The sequence below is a fragment of the Curcuma longa genome, chromosome 14 (genome assembly GCF_044706935.1).
Source record: "Curcuma longa cultivar G26 ecotype Majalengka, Jawa Barat chromosome 14, ITB_CL_G26_1.1, whole genome shotgun sequence".
NCBI lineage: Eukaryota > Viridiplantae > Streptophyta > Magnoliopsida > Zingiberales > Zingiberaceae > Curcuma > Curcuma longa.
Window position 1 is genome coordinate 7,507,802 of NC_133874.1, and position 17,128 is coordinate 7,524,929.

Below are 17,128 nucleotides of genomic sequence, written 5' to 3' on the forward strand. Positions count from 1 at the left end.
AATTATGATTATGATGTATTATAAGATATTTTTTCAATGGTTGTTGAATAAGGAGTGGTTTGAATTTATCCAATGGATAAATAAAAAGAAAGATTTCATTTTCAGAATTAATTCAGTAGAAGTTAAGTCTGAGAGTAATTGTCAAATAAGTTTAAATATTTTTTTTAATTTTGAATTTATAGGAAAAAATTAGATTGACAAGAGGTCAACACGAATATTATACCCTTTTAGCACTAACCTTATGACTAAAAAAAAGCAAAAAACAATATGTCACAGAACAATCTAATGCAAAAGTTGAATTCTAAGCAATGACTGAAATTGTGTGGCAACTACTTTGATTAAAGATTACTTTATAAGATTTTAAAATTAAATAAGGTGACCTAATAAAAAAAAATTTTATGAAAAGTGATTGAACAAAAATACATTAAAATGGCAAATACTTTATCAAAATGAAAATCAAAAGTTATTACTCTAAAATTTTAGTGTGATTGAACAAAAATACATTAAAAATGACAAATACTTTATCAAAGAGAAAATCAAAACTGATTAATTTATATTCGAATCTACTTCAATAAGTCTATCTCGTAATAATCAACTTATTCGACGATTTATATATATATAAACATGAACAACTACAGGAAATGATTAAATAACTAATTGATTAATATTTAACATAATGTCTTAAAAAAATAGATTAAAAATATTTTATAAATTATGAGATATAATAGTAGTTGTTATTAAAAAAATTAATTTGATTTTAGAAAAGTACATTGAATTTTTATTGAGATAATTACTTTTTATTTAAAAAAAAATATATAGGAAAAATAGGTTTGTATTATAAATTTATAAAAAGAGTCAAAATTTTATTTTGACTCTTTTTATAAATATTTTCGATCGAGGGTTTCCCCTTCCTCCCGGATCCGGTCTACCCGAGACTCAACACGAGATCCATTCTCGCCCTCTCCGCTGCCATGAATCGCGGCTTCGGCGGTCCACTGCTCTGCGTCGGCGATCTGCTCAGAGACGTCGCCGATGAAGCAACGGTCGTCGAATACGGCGATGGAGAGATCGATTTCACTTCGTCCACCTTAGGCGGCGGCCTTCCTCCTCAGATTCCTCTCCAACCGTCTTGTGATCCCCGCCAAGTATTCGAGGTATTCTCATTCCATAGTTTTGTCAGTTGTTGTGAATGTTATGGGTTGATCCTCCTTGATTTGATTAGTGTGAGTATCAGGTCTAAATTCGGGGCATAATGTAGTCGATTAGTTACATTCCCTTTGTTTGAGTTCATGATTAAAGTCAAATCTGGCTACAAAATGATCTTTTCCCTAATAGTTCAAACTTCGTGAACTACTTAGTTGCAAAAGAAACTGTTAACAATTGTTATCGCACTGTTGCTTTGTGATACGCGATCTGATGTTCTTGGGATAATTTTGTTATAGGTAAGTTAATCAGCATGTGGTTGTTGTGTTGAATCATGTTCTGGAAAAGAAAAAATTACCGGTTTTTAGATTTTGTTGCCGTTCAAAATTTTAATTGACCGTGCTATTTGATTGTTCCATTGTATATTAAGATTAGCTAACTCAACACTTTTTTTCTTGAATCTTACTGTTCCCTATATTGGCTTGAGGAACATAGCTACTAGAGTTAGCTAAGTTTCTCGATCTATCATGACAATGTTGTCCTTGTATTGACTTGAGAAACATAGCTATTTGAGTTAGGGAAGTTTCTCAACTACTTTTAAAGAAATATCAGTCATATAGTTGCCTATAGTTACCTCTAATTATTACCAAGAGGAATGTGAGGAACATGGGATTTAGTGTTGCCTTAAAGGTTGTCTCTGTTTCTTGAGACTGACTCTTAATCATATCATTCAGAGAGACGTACAAAATTCAGCAGTTTGTGAAACCACTAATGCATCCTCCATTGCCAAGGCTTGAGTAGTTTAACTTGTTTTGATTATTGTGCTCACCGCATTTCACTCCATTTTAAAAGATGGTATGCTATGAGTTCATTTTTTCAGGTAAATATGTTTCAACTATCAACATGCACCCTCTATGAACTTTCCTACCCCCATTTATGACTTCATTATTTCTGTTTGCTAAATCTCATGCTTATCTTGTACTACCTCTTTCTCCTAACTGTTATTGTAATGGTTCTCAGTGGTATATGGGAAACTTCACCTATTTAAGATCTTTCATATATCCTAATTATTTTCTTTAGAAAAATGACTCCAGGCAACACCTATTGCATGTCTTACCGATACATTTACTTCTCCACTGTCATAGAATGCTCATTGATGTTCTTTATGCCATACCTAATGAATGTCAAATTAAAAATGATACATTAGTTAATGAACAAACATAAACAAACCACTAGTGATCTTGTTCACGAACATTGTTTCCATTCATGACCCTTATTATTGATTATTATTATGATTATTATTATTTTGGTCTTGTTATCATTTATTTAATATGCCGAGATTGAGGAGTTTCTCAAATCTATCTTCAGGAGAGCTATGATCAATTGGTCCAATCATTAGAGGGAAACGACCACTCATGGACAACACTAACCTTAAAGGTGTCACTGATAACATCAGTTAACATTATCTTCTATCTGCGCATATTTTCTCATTAGTTAATGCCAACAATTTATCTTCATGTCGTAGCTATGCACTGCTCTAAAGACTGCAGATAAGTTGGTTGGTTCTGCCAACTCGAATATTGACTCGTTGTTGGAAAAGGTAGCATCGCTCGAGACGATAGTAGATCGTGGTGATTCTGTCATTGCCAAAGTCAAGTCAATACAAGATGACAAGCTACATAAAGGTGAGTCACCAATCATTAATTTTCATGGCAATATGCAAGTGTTTTAAAGACTGCAGATAAACTGCTAGTTCTGCTAACCCGAATATTGACTTAATGCTGGAAAAGGTGGTGTAGCTCGAGACAATAATATGATAGGGTGATTCTGCCACTGCCAAAGTCAATCAAGACACAATGTGAAGCTACATGAGAGCGATATGCAGCACCGAATAGCCGTAAAAAGTAGGAAAACTTCCTGGCTTTATGCTACTTGGGATATTGCACTCACCTCTTAAAGCAGCAAATGCTCAACAAGAAGATCATGATTATATATATATATATATATATATATATATATATATATATATATATTTCTTTTGTGAATTTTAAGTTCAATATGTCTGCATGATCGTAGTATGCATTTCATGTGACTGATCATGATCGTAAATTTTGGCATTCATGTTACTAAAATGCCTCTCTTCTTGTTGGCCTTGGTGATGGTTCATATTGATCAATTAGGAAGATGGATTGGTCGAACGATGATAGCTTTCTAGTAGCTTGTTAGCTTATTGAATCAGCTTTAACTTGGTAGATACCTTTGGCTTCTTTTAAGCCTTCTTTTCTTTTTCTCTTCTTTGATTATGATATGGCTGTTGTGTGTTCATATATTGGGTATATTTTGGTATTATTGGAACTCAAATTGGGTGATGAACGGAAATTTGTACGAAATAATTCACAGGCAATAAATGTTTTTTATTTAGGAAACCATCATTCATAGCTAAATACTCGATGATAAGTAGCTATTTAACTGGGAAATGGTCATGGTATACAGACATGGGTTGATAAATTGGTATTTAGTTTTGAAATGACCATTCTTGGCCATATGCTCCCATAAATGATAATTGGTAAAATTCATAGTTAAATCCTATGGAGGTTCATAGAGATTGTTTTTGTCAACAACATTCTTCATGCAAAGTTTACAAATACCATTGACGTTTTCTGCATAACCTCTATAATTTCTATGGCACCTTATAAAATCTTATCCTCTGAAAATGAATCTAGATGATAATAATAATACAATCTACTTTTATACTAAAATGGTTCTTGGTCCGAAGATTTGAGAGTTGAAATGAGAATCTATACAGATTCAAGCAACAGCTTTCAACTTATCAGCCTCCGAAGCAGGAGCAGGAGTCACTCCACCAGTTGTGGGCCTATAAACCATCAAATTTTGAAAGTTAACTATAATATTAAGCAATATGTGTTTGACAACAGAACTAAGAATAAGGTACTTACAGGCCAACCATCACTTTGAAAGCATCATAGATTACCCATTGCGCGCCAGTTAGGGTTCCGACCATGACGACACGAAGTGGAAGCCCCCGAGTGAAAAGACCCCAGAGGCCAAGCTTGTTAACAGCCTAGTTTACGAGACAATAATGGCTTTAGCTGTTCACAAGAAGAGTAGACATGGAATTTCATATGAAGAAAGGTAACAAGCTATATGAGACTTACATCGCCAACAGTGGCACCCTTAGCATTGTTTAGGAAAGAGACGAGATTGTCGGCAGGATGAGAAACAACGGCGCAGAGCACGCCGGCAAAGTAACCGCCGGCGAGACTCACCCCAAGCTGAAGCTGTTTGCTGCACTGGTCTTTGGGTGTCGGGATTAAATGTTTGTAGATCATCTCCACAGTCGTCTCAAACGATACAAATTTCATCATGGTGTCTGCAAAAGTCACATGTCAGCTAAGCTTTCATGTGGAAGAATGAATGCTATGCAAGTTCATCACGCAAGATTCATACTTACAAGGAATTTGACGACCCCAAAGCGGACCCAATCCTTTGTACAAACTGCATCAAGGAAACCAGAGTTGACTAGCTACCTAGCAGATCAGATGAAGATCAGAGAAAAGAGCTGGGAGAGAAAAGATCATACCCTAAAACTCCCTCGGATTTAACAAGCTTGGGCAACCCATCGCTCAAACCTCTAGCAAAACCAGGCTGCGTCTGGACTCGCACCTTGACGGCCTCAAAGGGGCAGAGAGCGACGTCGGCGATCACCTCAGCAGGCGCAGAGGCAGCCAGGTAGATTAAAGTTTTGTACTTGGCAGCGTACTCTGGTCCAGCAATATCAGAGTAGTATTTCTTGAAGAATTCATAAAATCCGTACTTGCAAGCTCCCTGGGCACTGTACCCGAGCAGGGTTGGCGCCCAGCCTCGGAAGAAACCCTTGACACCTTGTTCCTTGAGCAAAACCCCAAATCCGGAGGAGATGCTCTTGTACTTTGCCGGATCGATCTGGATATTTCAAGTGAAGTTAATTTTGAACCATACAACAGGAGGAAAACGACTTGGTCAAATCGCAACTTTAATCGCAAAGGAGACGATCCGGCGGACGCGAGATCCAAGGTATAGGAGTAAATTGGAAAGAAACACTCACCTGCATGTTACACTTGACGACATCGAGCGGCGTGACGGCCATGTGGGTCAGGCCGCAACAGGCCATGCCACCGGCGGTGCAAGCGGCGTAAAACGCGGGCGAGTAGAGCTTGATCTTCCCCGGTTCGTTCGGAGCTCGGGCGACAACAGATCCCATCGAGGCGGTGCCACTCGGGGCCGGCTTGGGGACGGAGGCGCTCCGGCCGAGGACCATCCGATCCACGCCGAGCGCCCCAGGCGAGTAGAGTAAGCCAGGAAGAAGAGATTGGCGAGACCTCTCCGAGAGATCCATCGAACCGGATAAAGAAGGAGAAGGAAGTGACCTGAAGCGGGAAACGAACTCCGGCGATCGACGGCGGCGGATTCGAAGGAGGAGGGTACGTCACTCCTCCAAATTATATAGCCCCGTAAGGTCCATATTGCCACTGTCTTTCTTAAAAATATCTGGAATGCATGTTTTCCTTTACGAGATTCTGGTTTAAAGACGAGGGTATTTTAGGTACAAAATGGAGGAAAAGTAGCCGTCTTCTCGTATTAAAAGTCAAATAATGCTCTGACCCGGAAACTTAGCGAATTACGTTGACCGTAGGATCTGATATCGACGTGCATTGACGGATGGATGGCGTTTGGGTGCGCAAGCTGTTAGGAAATCACTTTTTTCCTCCTGTCGACGAATACTCAACAGTCCACCTTCGCGTGTGAGAAAACGGGTCGAGGTTTTTTTTTTTTTTTTTAATTGTGCAGCTATGCTGTCTAGAAATTTGGAGACGAGAAACTCGGAAACGGAAACAAGGTCCACCTTCGCGTGTCTTTAATTGAGGGGAAAACGGTTTGATCAATCAAATCCTAATTCATTTAGGGTTAGGAGGTTTAGTTTTATTGTGCAGTCGACACGTGTTTTTTTTATCATCTCTACTTCCTCTTCTCTTCTTCATCTTCTGTCGCCGTCGCCCACACTTGTCGACGTCGTCCTCTCTTCTCTTCTTCCCTTCCTTGCTTTTCCTCCACCCCACAGTTGTCGCCGCTCCTTTGGTCGCCGCCGCGGGACACCGACGCCCCAAGCTGGCGGAGGAGCTCGGAGACACTCGTTGGCGTGGTCGGGGAGGTGCGCACCTGCCTCGTCGTCCCCTCCTCGTGAGGTTGAAGAGATAAAAAGTTTCCCAACGTTTTAGCACTCGTTTACACGTTTCCAGCAGCGGAGTTGTGCAGTCGACACGTGTTTTTACTTATAATCTAATGATTAAGAGAAGGATTACCAATCCTGATTAACTACCTACACCCCAACTAATGTCTTCGCAATGCCTCACGTGTGGAACTAGAAGCCTTGTGTCGATGCCTTTCTTGGCTTTGCAGTCATAGAAGGGAGGGGCATGAAAGCAAGGCTCGATCGACATTGGCTCGTCGGCTAGCTCTGGTTTCCGGGCTTGAGCAGAATCCATGGCCGTAAACCGCGAGACCCTGCGCCACAGATTCAGCAATAGGATGGCACAAAGTAGTTGTTGATCTCAGCAGGGAATGTCGTCGAGGACTCTCATCATCTTCGCAGAAGAAAAGCTTGTCATTGTTGTAATCATGGGATAGATGGAGATAAGTATAAGCAGGTCGAGAGCCTGTTGAAGCACCCTGCGCATGGTTGCTGATGACCTTTCTCTGTAGCATGTTGCCGTAACTTGTTGGCGTCTTGATGCCAAAATTAGTGAAGTCTCTGATGGGAAAATCCATAGGCAGAATCCATGAACTTTCAGGGATGGCTCACAGAAGAGTTCGTCCTGTCGGAGCCTTTGTCGACGAGCAAGACTCGTTCGTAAGGAGAACAGACTACATACCTAAGCCACTGTATGATATCGAGACTACATACTTGCATGCTGCTGATCCAGATCCTTGATCAGACTTCAACTGTTCTACAGATTGCTCGTAGAATTGAGTGTTTGGGCCACATTTCTTATGGAGAGATTCATACTGCCTCAGTTGTCTCAACAAATAAGGAGATGGCAAATGAGGTGATTCCTTGCGGAAAAAAAGGGACTGATCGAAGAGCTCGGCGGCCAGTGAGCCATGAAGAAGTTTGTCTTTTGCAGCAACAAAGGATGGGATCGAACCATTCTCAAGATCTGAAAAATAAAAACACTTGCTTAACATTTCTGGTTAAAAATGTAAAGTCATAACCAGTTATCATCGAATTCGTTGTGATTATGATTTATGATCACAGGGAGGATTTTACCTTCTAAAAACGGAGGCAAATGTTAGATATATCAAGTGCACCATTCAACAAATCATGCAAAAGTTCAGCAAAGATTTCTTCACGGGGAGAAACCAAATTTAAATTCGTGAATCAAAGCAGTTCAGCAGAGAGGGGCAACAAAGAAACGAAGTAATCTGTGAAAATAGAAACGAAAGAGAAATCAATTAGCATTAAGCAATATTCTTCGCCACCGTGTTTTCCAACCCGAAATCGAGAAAGTGGGATTTTTGTTTCTTCGAGGAAAAAAAAGGAAATTCTGGATTTGATTAGGGTGCAAATCATCACAACCATGATGAAGCAGCCTCAGAAAGAGAACCTTCAAATTTTCCTTTTTTTGGTAAAGCATAACCCCAAATGTGCTAATCTATACGCCAACAGATCTGAACCCTCACAATACGCTATGCGATCAAGAGTTCCAGGAACAAGACAAAGGCGATCTGGGCTTAAAGTGAAGAGCTTGGGAGGTGAAGCCGTACCTTTCGCAGTCTCTACGGGGGTTCCATATTTGGCAGGTCGGAGACGATCGAGAGGAAGGTTCCATTGGTCTCCGGAAAAGACGGCGACGAGGAGAAACAGGGAGAAGGGGAGCAGGATGAGGAGGAGAGTGGCGGATCGCAAGCGTGCTATGCGAGGCGGTTTCTTCTCCGTGGCTGCCACCAAGGTGGTGGCGGAGGCAGCTCCTCCGTCCACCGGATCGGTGGCGGGCCACAGCCGTTTCATTCGCTTCATGTCCATCAACGACACTACCTCCGCCGTGCTCCGTGCGCTTCGGCTCTCTTCGTCAATTCCTTCTACAGCATTTTTGTATTCATAAATATCGTGAATAAAATTAAATAAATAAAATAGTAAAGCGACAACAAAATAAATACCTGAGATTTTAGCGAACAGGTACTGCTCTCTTTCGAAAATTTCCAAAACACCCTTTACTTTTCCTTTTTAAGCCCCAAAGAAGCATATTTTTCTTGGTTTTTGCTAGAAGGGTTTGTTTGAAAAGAATTGCTGCATCCATCTGAAAACTTGAGTTTTTGCTGCTCTTTTTAATTTTAAAATTGTGAAAATGGGAAGACTCAATTCTCACCTTCAATATTACTAAGTAATAATACATTTTTAAAATCTATGACTCCCAACGGTTCTACACGGTCAGTCCCATAACTATCTGTAAGGAGGTGAATTGGGAAGTTATAATTGGCTACTACGAGGGAGGATATTACCTCCATTTCAACTAGATTCGACTCTTATCCACTTCAATAATATTTATTATTGTTAAATCTATTGATAAATCTATTATCAATAGGTTTATTATTGTTAAAATTTGATAAATGTATTATTGTTAAAATTTAAATAAATAAAAGGATTTCAAAGGTCAATTGTGTATGAGAAATTTAACAATGTTGCACATTCTATGTCATTGTTCTATCATAAAGCTAACTAAGTTAGCTTTTGGGCTCAAGAGTTTAAAAGCCTTAGAATATTTTTTTTTTGATAATTGTAGTGTTGACTTGGATAGAAGTCATGAGTTAGGATAAGATTGTAGATGAAGTCTTCGTCAACGATTTATTATAAAGAATTGTAGTCGTTGTTGACAAATTGATAAAGAAAAGAAAACTTTTGAGATCAAACTACGTGTGAAGTTGTAGGCAAATTGATTAAGGAATTTTGAGTGTGACACAATGTGTCCTATTATTAGTCTTTGAGTTTTCTTCCTTTTTTTTTTCTTTTTAAATAATAACAAATTATTCGTCCCAAATAAAAAAAACAAATTATCGAATATTTAAATTATTTAATAACATGGGAAGATCCAATTTACCGAAATGATGTAGTGCTAGATTTGGCGTTGATTCTCCACGTGTCCGTTTCCGAATTTGCAATATATTATAAATCAAATCGATGAAGCTCACTCCTCGCACTTCTCTGCTTCCCTTCTCCGATCCATCCAATCCTCGTCGGGGGCAGCGATCGATCGATTCATGGGCGGATTCGCGAGGAAGGGGTACGAGTTCCTCTCCGAGCTCGGTCTCGGCCCCCGCAACCCCGGATGCTTCGTGAACGGCGCCTGGAGAGGCAGCGGCCCCGTCGTCGCCTCCCGCAATCCCACCAACAACCAGGCGAGTTCCTTCTTCCCTTCGATCGAGAAAGGGGGTTCCTTTTTGCCCGATTGATCTTCCTTGTTCATGTGATTTGGGGGGTACTTGATTCAGGTTATTGCGGAGGTGATGGAGGCGTCCATTGAGGATTATGAGGAGGGCCTGCGGGCTTGCGCTAATGCTGCTAAGATCTGGATGCAGGTTAGGGGCCTTCTAGTAAAGGAAGAGATAGAGTTAGCTTCTTGCTTGCGTGACAGACGAGATCGACTAAAAGCTACGGTTTTTGGAGTTTTTTTAATCGTATTAAACTGGTTCGTAGTTAGAGAGATAGCTGCGGATAGATATTTCGGCTAGCTTATCGTTATGCACTTTTTGTAGTTACAACTCTCTCAAACAAGGATATTAATTTTTATTGGTAAGTAGGATTTGGTAACAAACTGTTCACGCACTCGACTAACTGTTCATCACGGGACATGATGAATTGTGTAGGTTTACTGTCACATGTAATTGTTTGCAGATGGTATTTACTTTTTTATCAATCTGTTATGGCACTAGTCTTAGTTCTCATTTCTTAGCTTGTTTTTTCTGTTCTGAGCTGAAGCGTTTGATTTATAATGCTCAACCAGATTCCAGCGCCTAAAAGAGGAGAGATTGTTAGACAGATTGGCGAAGCGCTAAGAACGAAGCTGTACTACCTTGGTAGACTTGTCTCCCTTGAGATGGGGAAGATACTTCCTGAAGGGATCGGGGAAGTTCAAGTAAGGCATATTCTGTTACTGTACTATCTTCCTCGTGTGTCATAGAGTGCTAACATAGTTTCCACATGGATTTACAGTATCATCATCAGCTATTTTCTAAGATGTTTCTTAGTATTTCAATTCCATGTTAAGGTCCCATAACCTGCCTTATGTTTGTTTCTATTGAAATGTATTTTTAGTTATAGAATAGGTAAATATGGCACTATTCTCATAGCTATTAAGTAGCTGTGGATAATATTATCTGATTAAATTCATTTATGGAACTTTAATTTCATATTTACATATTTTTTAACCTTTATACAGGAAATCATTGACATGTGTGACTATGCTGTTGGGTTGAGCCGCCAACTAAATGGATCTGTCATACCATCTGAACGTAAAATCTTCATTTTAATTCTTTTCAATTTTCTTGAATTTTACCTTATTCTTAGCAATCTTGACAATGAGAAGGCTTGATCATAGATGATGATGTCACATCAAAAACTCTTACTTTGTCTTTATACAATTTAGTGCACCTTCAGATCCTGTATTTTTTTCCATTTGCAAGAAAAGGTAGAATAGCGAACCAGATGCATATAAGCATTCCAAAGATAATATTATCATAATAGTGATACTATCAATGTTCCAGTCACATATAGGTACACATATATTTGATCTCATAATTACCATGTCGCATTGCTATATAACAGACCAATCTGCAACCAGTGTCATAATACCAAGTTGGTTCAATAATGCACCTAAAGGGTCCCTATAGCACTAGGGTGGATCAAGTGAACACCTACTGGGGATGTTTTTGGCTAATGCAAGGTTGAGTCAACTAGCACCTGATTGGATCAGTATGTTTTAGGTTGGGTCAACTGAAGTAGAAGTCATCTAGGTTCCGGAGCAGGGGACTGCTGGCCCTTGCACTCTTGGTGAGTTTGTAGGGGAGCTCAACCCCTGAAATCTGCAGAGCACATCAGCTATTATAGTGTGTCAATCAGGCTCCATAGTTTTACCAATGAGAAGTGTAAAGATGATCAATGGTTTTGATTTAGCATTTTTCAGTATTTAACTTGGCACATGCTTTTTAATTTCAGGTTTTATTTGTTTAACTGATCATCAATAATTTTTCTTGTTTCCAGGTCCAAATCATATGATGCTGGAGGTATTATAGCTTTGTGCTGTCAATTAATTTCCTCTAAGTTGATGTTAAATATGCACTGAAGCTTTGCGGATGTCGTATCCATGCTCTATGTAATTCAGGTGTGGAATCCTCTTGGAATTGTGGGCGTCATTACAGCTTTCAATTTTCCATGTGCTGTGCTTGGTAAGTTCCTTTAATATCCTTTTGTTTTATCTCTTTTGCCTCTTAAGCAAGCATTTTGATAAGATTGAACAAGGATCACGGAAAGGAACCGATAGTGCAGAAACATAATAGAAAAGAATCATTAGGAGCATGTTTTATAATGTGAGACAAAAGGGAAAAAGCAATAGCCAATAGCCAATTGATGATGATAATTTTTATTCCTTAGTCGAAACACCTTTTTCTTTGATGCAACAACACTATAATAACTTTCAGAACCCCATAACTTGATCAACTTGTTTTAAATAACTATACTTGTTCAAGCTAACATCAATCAGGAGGCATATTGTTCCCATGTTTATCTGCGTTCTTATGTTTGGTGGTTGTTCAAATTCCAAGGTTAACATTGATTTCTCATAAGATTGCACCTAAAATACTATCCCTTGATGCTGTAGGATGGAATGCTTGCATTGCACTAGTCTGTGGAAATTGTGTGGTTTGGTGAGTACTTTGAACCTTCCTTACCTTACTTTTGTATGTTTCATTTTTTATAGCACGGATGCTTGTAACTACAATCCAACAGGACTGGTGCAACCTACGACCAAATCATGGCTTATAAATTTCTGTAGTATCTTTATATACTTCTATAAACTCTATCTATGGCTAGACATTAGATGAAGGACTTACTTTTTGAGATTCATGCTTGGATAGTTTTGACATACTTTTCATCCACTGGGAATATGTTCTCTAACTCATAAACTTAGGAAAATGGTCCTTTGAGGCTTTGACACTCACGAAACATTTATCTACGTTCTTCTTTGACTATCTTTCATTTTTCTACCATAGGTGACTTACTTATCATTGTCTGTGGAGTCAACAAGTGTTTTTCTACTATAGGAGACTCTTACTTATCATTGTTTTTTCTTAATTTCCATGAAGTGGAAATCATAGGATCTGAGATGCTCATGCTCGTGGATGAGCATCCATCCACACAGTAGGTCCTGATCTACTAATATGAAAACCTCCTATCCAGTTTTAGTTTATTCTATCATAATTTAATTTTATTTGTTAGTTATTTTTACAATTATTTGCGCATCTTGTGCGGGTTACAAATCGTTAAGACTTGCTTCAAATATGAAAAAGGTTTTTGTTTTGCTTTCCAGGAAAGGTGCTCCTACAACGCCATTGATCACTATTGCAATGACTGAAATTGTTGCACAAGTTCTAGAGAAGAACAATTTGCCAGCAGCAATTTTCACTTCATTTTGTGGAGGGGCTGAAATTGGTGAAGCAATAGCTCGTGACACCAGGATTCCCCTGGTCTCATTCACCGGAAGCTCCAAGGTATTTCTGTGTGAAATTTGATGTCTTTTTAAACTGAAAAAAATAAGTAATAGAGTCAGCTACATTTGTGATGTGCATAATCATTGTAATGGTGAATGTCTTTGCATTTGGGACAAACTACTTTTGCACAAGAATTGTAATGTCCACTTTTGGTTGTGAACTAGTATGAACTTATTGGTGTTCAGTGCAGGTCGGTCTCTTGGTTCAGCAGAACGTCCATAAAAGATTTGGCAAATGCCTGCTTGAGCTCAGTGGAAATAATGCTATCATAGTCATGGATGATGCTGACATCCAGCTAGCCGTGCGATCTGTTCTGTTTGCTGCAGTTGGTACAGCTGGACAACGTTGCACGACATGCCGTAGACTAGTAATCACAGTTTAACTTTCTATATGTTGTTTTTGATCTTTTTTCGAGGACCTAGATTAATCAATCCTCAACTGAGTCTGATTTACCTGGGTTTTATCTGTAGCTTCTTCATGAAAGTGTTTACCAAACTGTAGTTGATCAATTGATCCAAGTCTATAAGCAAGTGAAAATTGGGGATCCACTGGAAAAGGGCACCTTGTTGGGGCCATTACACACCCCTATTTCAAAGGAGAACTTTGTGAAAGGTATTGAAGCCATTAAAGCACAGGTTAGTTTGTTCCTTTCTAATAGTTCAGCTTCAAACTCTAATCTAAATATGCATTATTGCTTTAACTTTGCGGCACCTCTAATTTTTCACATGTTGTTTGTTCCTGGGATTTAGGCTGATCGTTGAATGATAGGGAGAAAGCGGGTTGTTCAAAAATTAATGAACTGGGAAAATGAAAAGAGGAACAATCAAATCATGTGTATCTTTGTAGAAGTAGATAGATTAAGTCAATATATTATTCTTGAATACAGTTTGTCGGACAATACAGTATGTTGCCCTTTTTCGTTTCACCATGTTTTCTTTCTGCAGGGTGGGAAAATCCTCTATGGAGGGTCTGTTATTGACTCTGAAGGAAACTTCGTGCAACCTAGCATTGTCGAGATTGCACCTAGTGCACAAGTAGTTAAAGAAGAACTGTTTGGTCCTGTATTATATGTAATGAAATTTCAGGTAGTTCTTGAACTGGCACTCAATTTGGTTTCTTTATTAAGTTTTGTTGCCATCCTTTTCATTTAAGGAATTAATGGGCAGGAGCTGATATTATTGTCTTGCTTCTCAGCTCTAAATTTATAATTTGTTGTTTCTTTTACAGACTTTAAACGAGGCAATTGAAATAAACAACTCGGTGCCACAAGGTCTGAGCAGTTCTATCTTCACACGCAGGCCTGAAATTATCTTCAAGTGGATTGGGTAAGAACCATCTTTCAACTTGTTAAATGAATTTGTCAGCCTCCAAATTTGGACGTGTTAGAGTTTATGATCCGAATTACGTTGGGTCTAGCCCGAAAAGCTTGCGGTGCAACTTTAATTATGAGATTTTGGGGATTTATGGTGGTAGCCAAGGCATTGGACTGAAGTGGTGGTGTGGAGGCAGTATGGACCTTCATTATTATTATTTTCACACATATGTTTATGCACTATGTTCGTGCTTCAAAAAGTTTATTTGCAGTTTTCTGATAAGGTTCTTAAGATTGTAAGTGTAGAAAAGTCTTTCAGCTTTAGCACGATATGGTTTCTAGACTTGTGATCTTGGTTTTCCTTAGAAACAGCTCAAGTTACTTGTTTTTCGGCCTCGTACACAGCGATATGCTGCATCAAAAATGTGCTGTTGTATAAATATAGTTGAGCTTTCTTTGCCTCAATTTCTTAGAAACCATGATGGTTCTGTATTAGAGAAGCTGCATTGTTTATATTTTCAGGATACTCTTGTTTAATGCTACATTTGGTTCCAATCAGTGTGCCTTTATGATGCAGACCTCATGGCAGTGACTGTGGTATTGTCAACGTAAACATACCTACTAACGGTGCCGAAATCGGTGGAGCTTTTGGTGGTGAGAAGGCCACCGGAGGTGGCCGAGAAGCAGGAAGCGACTCATGGAAGCAATATATGCGGCGTGCAACCTGGTATGCTGAGATTCAATTTCATTTCTATGTTTTCTTATTGCTTTCTAATTTGCCCAATACATTACTGGTTATCATCTAAAAGGTTATAGGGTTTAGGGTATAATGCACGATATCTAGATCGACCTTCGACAGCTCTAGCATTGTGCAGTATGATTGCCTTAGTTTAGACTGCTTTTGCAGTTTGAAGAATATGTAGATACAGACTGAACCGTTTCTAATAGTCTAAACCTTTAGGATAGCTAATGCTGTATCTAATCGAGTTCTGTATGCTATTAGTTCAGCAGCTTCACTTGTAGCTTAATGAACGGTTAGATTAGATTACTCTATTCCTCGATTTTCATGGGATCGGCATGTTAAATCAACGATGACTCACTTGAACTGTTGGAATTGGAATAGGTTCGGTACGGGATAATGAAATAGTATCGAGCTTCTCGATGTAATGAATGAGGAGTTTGTTTAGAAATTCTCCTACCTCCCACCCAACCTTCTGATTATATAGCTTAGTTTTCTTCAACTAGGAACTTCGAGAACAGTACTTCTTTCTTTAAATCTTGTTTCTTTGGTTTTTTGTTTCCTATGCTTTGCGATGTCAATTGAGCAAGGTCGAAGAACACGATTTTAGCTGTCGCGACTATTCTGTTTTCATATCCTACTCAGAAACATGCAGTTTGTACTAGTTTGTTTACCTGTTTTTTGCTCCTGTTGTTGTATTGAATCTCGTTTTATTTTTACGAATTTACGACGAACTCATCTTTATATCGACCGACGAATCACTCCTGCAGCACAATCAACTATGGGAGCGAGCTGCCTCTAGCTCAGGGAATCAACTTTGGCTAAAATTGGTGGTACTTTTGTTTCCCCATTTCGATTCTCGCAGAGTTTGCAAAGAAGAAGATGCTTGTTTGCTAATCATCTAAAAGGTTCTTGTCACTTCTCTATCAACAGATTTGCTCGACATTCACAAGATCAGCAGATGTTTATGTTTTGGAGAAGCTGACTTTTCATATGAACAAACTCCAAATATGCCTCTCCTATGATCGTAAGCTGTGTATCTGTTTATCGCATTCCTTCCCTACGACAGTATATTCGATCAATAACGATAGTAGAATCGGAGAAACGTACCCCCGAAACATTGATGCCTAGAGTGGCTGGTGAAGAATCCTCTTACAATCTTATAATTCAACTTAATATAATTTCAAATATTTTCCCCCTCTCTTTTCCACCCAATTATAAATACCAAACTAAACAAACAAAAAAATCATTTTCATTTATTTATTAATAATCACTAAATCTATCACAACCTTTTAAATTTTATTCGATGATGATATCCTCTTGTTGTCACCAAATTCTTACACATTTATATCTCATTAAATCTTTGATGATCAAATATGCCATACAATTAAAAATTATTCAAACTATATCGAAGCTTACTCCTTTTTTAAAAAAAAATTCAAACAAATTATGCTTAGAATTATTGAATAGATTCACCTAATCCACCATGTGTTCCAATTGTATTCATGGCGTGGTCAATTCAAATTTACATTATTTATTATTGAAAGCAATGGCCACTTTGATAAGTTATTTTTATTTTTATTTTTATTTTATCAATGCTAATATGTGTCCCTATTATTTAAACGTAACCATAAAAATTAATTTCTTAATTTTCTTTTTACTAGGTTAGGAAAATTCTAGTGAGGGATTTCAGTGGCACTTATATAAAAGTTTAAATTTTATAATGGTGTGTTTGCGAAACCAAAATTTGAAGGGGTATATGTGTAAAACATGTTTACAAGGAGGCATATAAAACCTTATAAAACCATGAATAAATTAATGATGTGTGTGTATTTTTGATGATTTATTTGCAATGAAAAAAGAAATATTATTACATGAATTGTGTTTTGTACCTCAATCATTGTCCTACCACACTTTATTTTAAGAAAACTAAAGAATTAATAATAAAAATAAATAAATAAAAATACTCATATCGCATTCATTCTTTTGTTGGTCATACATCATGCCGTGTCATAAGTGATGCCTACTCTAGCGGAAAATTGATCGATATGAATTGAGGATCTGATAATTGTCATGTTGTGCCTTGCTTTCGCATTCCATGAGTCATCGCAAGAAGT

At 38.3% G+C, this 17,128-nt stretch overlaps 3 protein-coding genes and 1 pseudogene across 5 annotated transcripts; 2 read left to right on the plus strand and 2 right to left on the minus strand.

Annotated features, from left to right (window-relative positions):
• Window positions 1-919: 919 nt before the first annotated feature.
• On the plus strand, window positions 920-3,157 carry LOC141845529 (uncharacterized). Of its 2 annotated transcripts, none has more exons than XM_074733589.1 (4): window positions 920-1,154; window positions 2,512-2,580; window positions 2,669-2,828; window positions 2,913-3,157. In XM_074733589.1, exons 1-4 carry the CDS (start codon window positions 972-974, stop codon window positions 2,915-2,917), a joined length of 417 nt encoding a protein of 138 aa, XP_074589690.1. In that variant the 5' UTR covers window positions 920-971; the 3' UTR covers window positions 2,918-3,157. The 2 variants fall into 2 exon arrangements, with proteins under 2 accessions (XP_074589690.1, XP_074589691.1); XM_074733590.1 differs by having other exon boundaries at window positions 929-1,154; window positions 2,934-3,155.
• Window positions 3,158-3,705: 548 nt separating this feature from the next.
• Window positions 3,706-5,640, minus strand: LOC141845047 (mitochondrial phosphate carrier protein 3, mitochondrial-like). The gene is made up of 6 exons (XM_074733066.1): window positions 5,249-5,640; window positions 4,745-5,106; window positions 4,616-4,659; window positions 4,320-4,534; window positions 4,101-4,225; window positions 3,706-4,018 (listed from the first exon to the last, which is right to left on the minus strand). The coding sequence occupies exons 1-6, from the start codon at window positions 5,537-5,539 to the stop codon at window positions 3,952-3,954; spliced, it is 1,104 nt and encodes a 367-aa protein (XP_074589167.1). The 5' UTR covers window positions 5,540-5,640; the 3' UTR covers window positions 3,706-3,951.
• Window positions 5,641-6,159: 519 nt separating this feature from the next.
• LOC141844840 (galactoside 2-alpha-L-fucosyltransferase-like) lies at window positions 6,160-8,224 on the minus strand (annotated as a pseudogene).
• A 1,185-nt stretch (window positions 8,225-9,409) lies between these two features.
• LOC141845502 (aldehyde dehydrogenase family 7 member A1-like) lies at window positions 9,410-16,220 on the plus strand. 2 transcript variants are annotated; one of them, XM_074733559.1, is made up of 15 exons: window positions 9,410-9,594; window positions 9,688-9,774; window positions 10,200-10,331; window positions 10,635-10,707; window positions 11,456-11,478; window positions 11,577-11,640; window positions 12,072-12,117; window positions 12,780-12,960; window positions 13,151-13,327; window positions 13,431-13,595; window positions 13,905-14,045; window positions 14,188-14,285; window positions 14,850-14,999; window positions 15,782-15,841; window positions 15,945-16,220. In XM_074733559.1, the coding sequence occupies exons 1-14, from the start codon at window positions 9,457-9,459 to the stop codon at window positions 15,834-15,836; spliced, it is 1,530 nt and encodes a 509-aa protein (XP_074589660.1). In that variant the 5' UTR covers window positions 9,410-9,456; the 3' UTR covers window positions 15,837-15,841; window positions 15,945-16,220. The 2 variants fall into 2 exon arrangements, with proteins under 2 accessions (XP_074589660.1, XP_074589659.1); XM_074733558.1 differs by having other exon boundaries at window positions 15,782-15,844; window positions 15,945-16,219.
• The last annotated feature ends 908 nt before the right edge of the window (window positions 16,221-17,128 follow it).

Bases quoted from the DNA above. Each gene is read 5' to 3' on its own strand.
- LOC141845529 (XM_074733590.1), top strand. From the start codon at position 972: ATGAATCGCGGCTTCGGCGGTCCACTGCTCTGCGTCGGCGATCTGCTC. The intron at 1,155-2,511 runs GTATTCTCATTC...ATCTATCTTCAG, and splicing joins ATCCCCGCCAAGTATTCGAG to GAGAGCTATGATCAATTGGT. The intron at 2,829-2,933 runs GTGAGTCACCAA...ATGCTGGAAAAG, and splicing joins AGATGACAAGCTACATAAAG to GTGGTGTAGCTCGAGACAAT.
- LOC141845047 (XM_074733066.1), bottom strand. From the start codon at position 5,539: ATGGATCTCTCGGAGAGGTCTCGCCAATCTCTTCTTCCTGGCTTACTC. The intron at 4,660-4,744 runs GTATGATCTTTT...TCCTTGATGCAG, and splicing joins AAATCCGAGGGAGTTTTAGG to TTTGTACAAAGGATTGGGTC. The intron at 4,226-4,319 runs GTAAGTCTCATA...CTCGTAAACTAG, and splicing joins AGGGTGCCACTGTTGGCGAT to GCTGTTAACAAGCTTGGCCT.
- LOC141845502 (XM_074733559.1), top strand. From the start codon at position 9,457: ATGGGCGGATTCGCGAGGAAGGGGTACGAGTTCCTCTCCGAGCTCGGT. The intron at 9,595-9,687 runs GCGAGTTCCTTC...TACTTGATTCAG, and splicing joins GCAATCCCACCAACAACCAG to GTTATTGCGGAGGTGATGGA. The intron at 11,479-11,576 runs GTATTATAGCTT...TATGTAATTCAG, and splicing joins CAAATCATATGATGCTGGAG to GTGTGGAATCCTCTTGGAAT.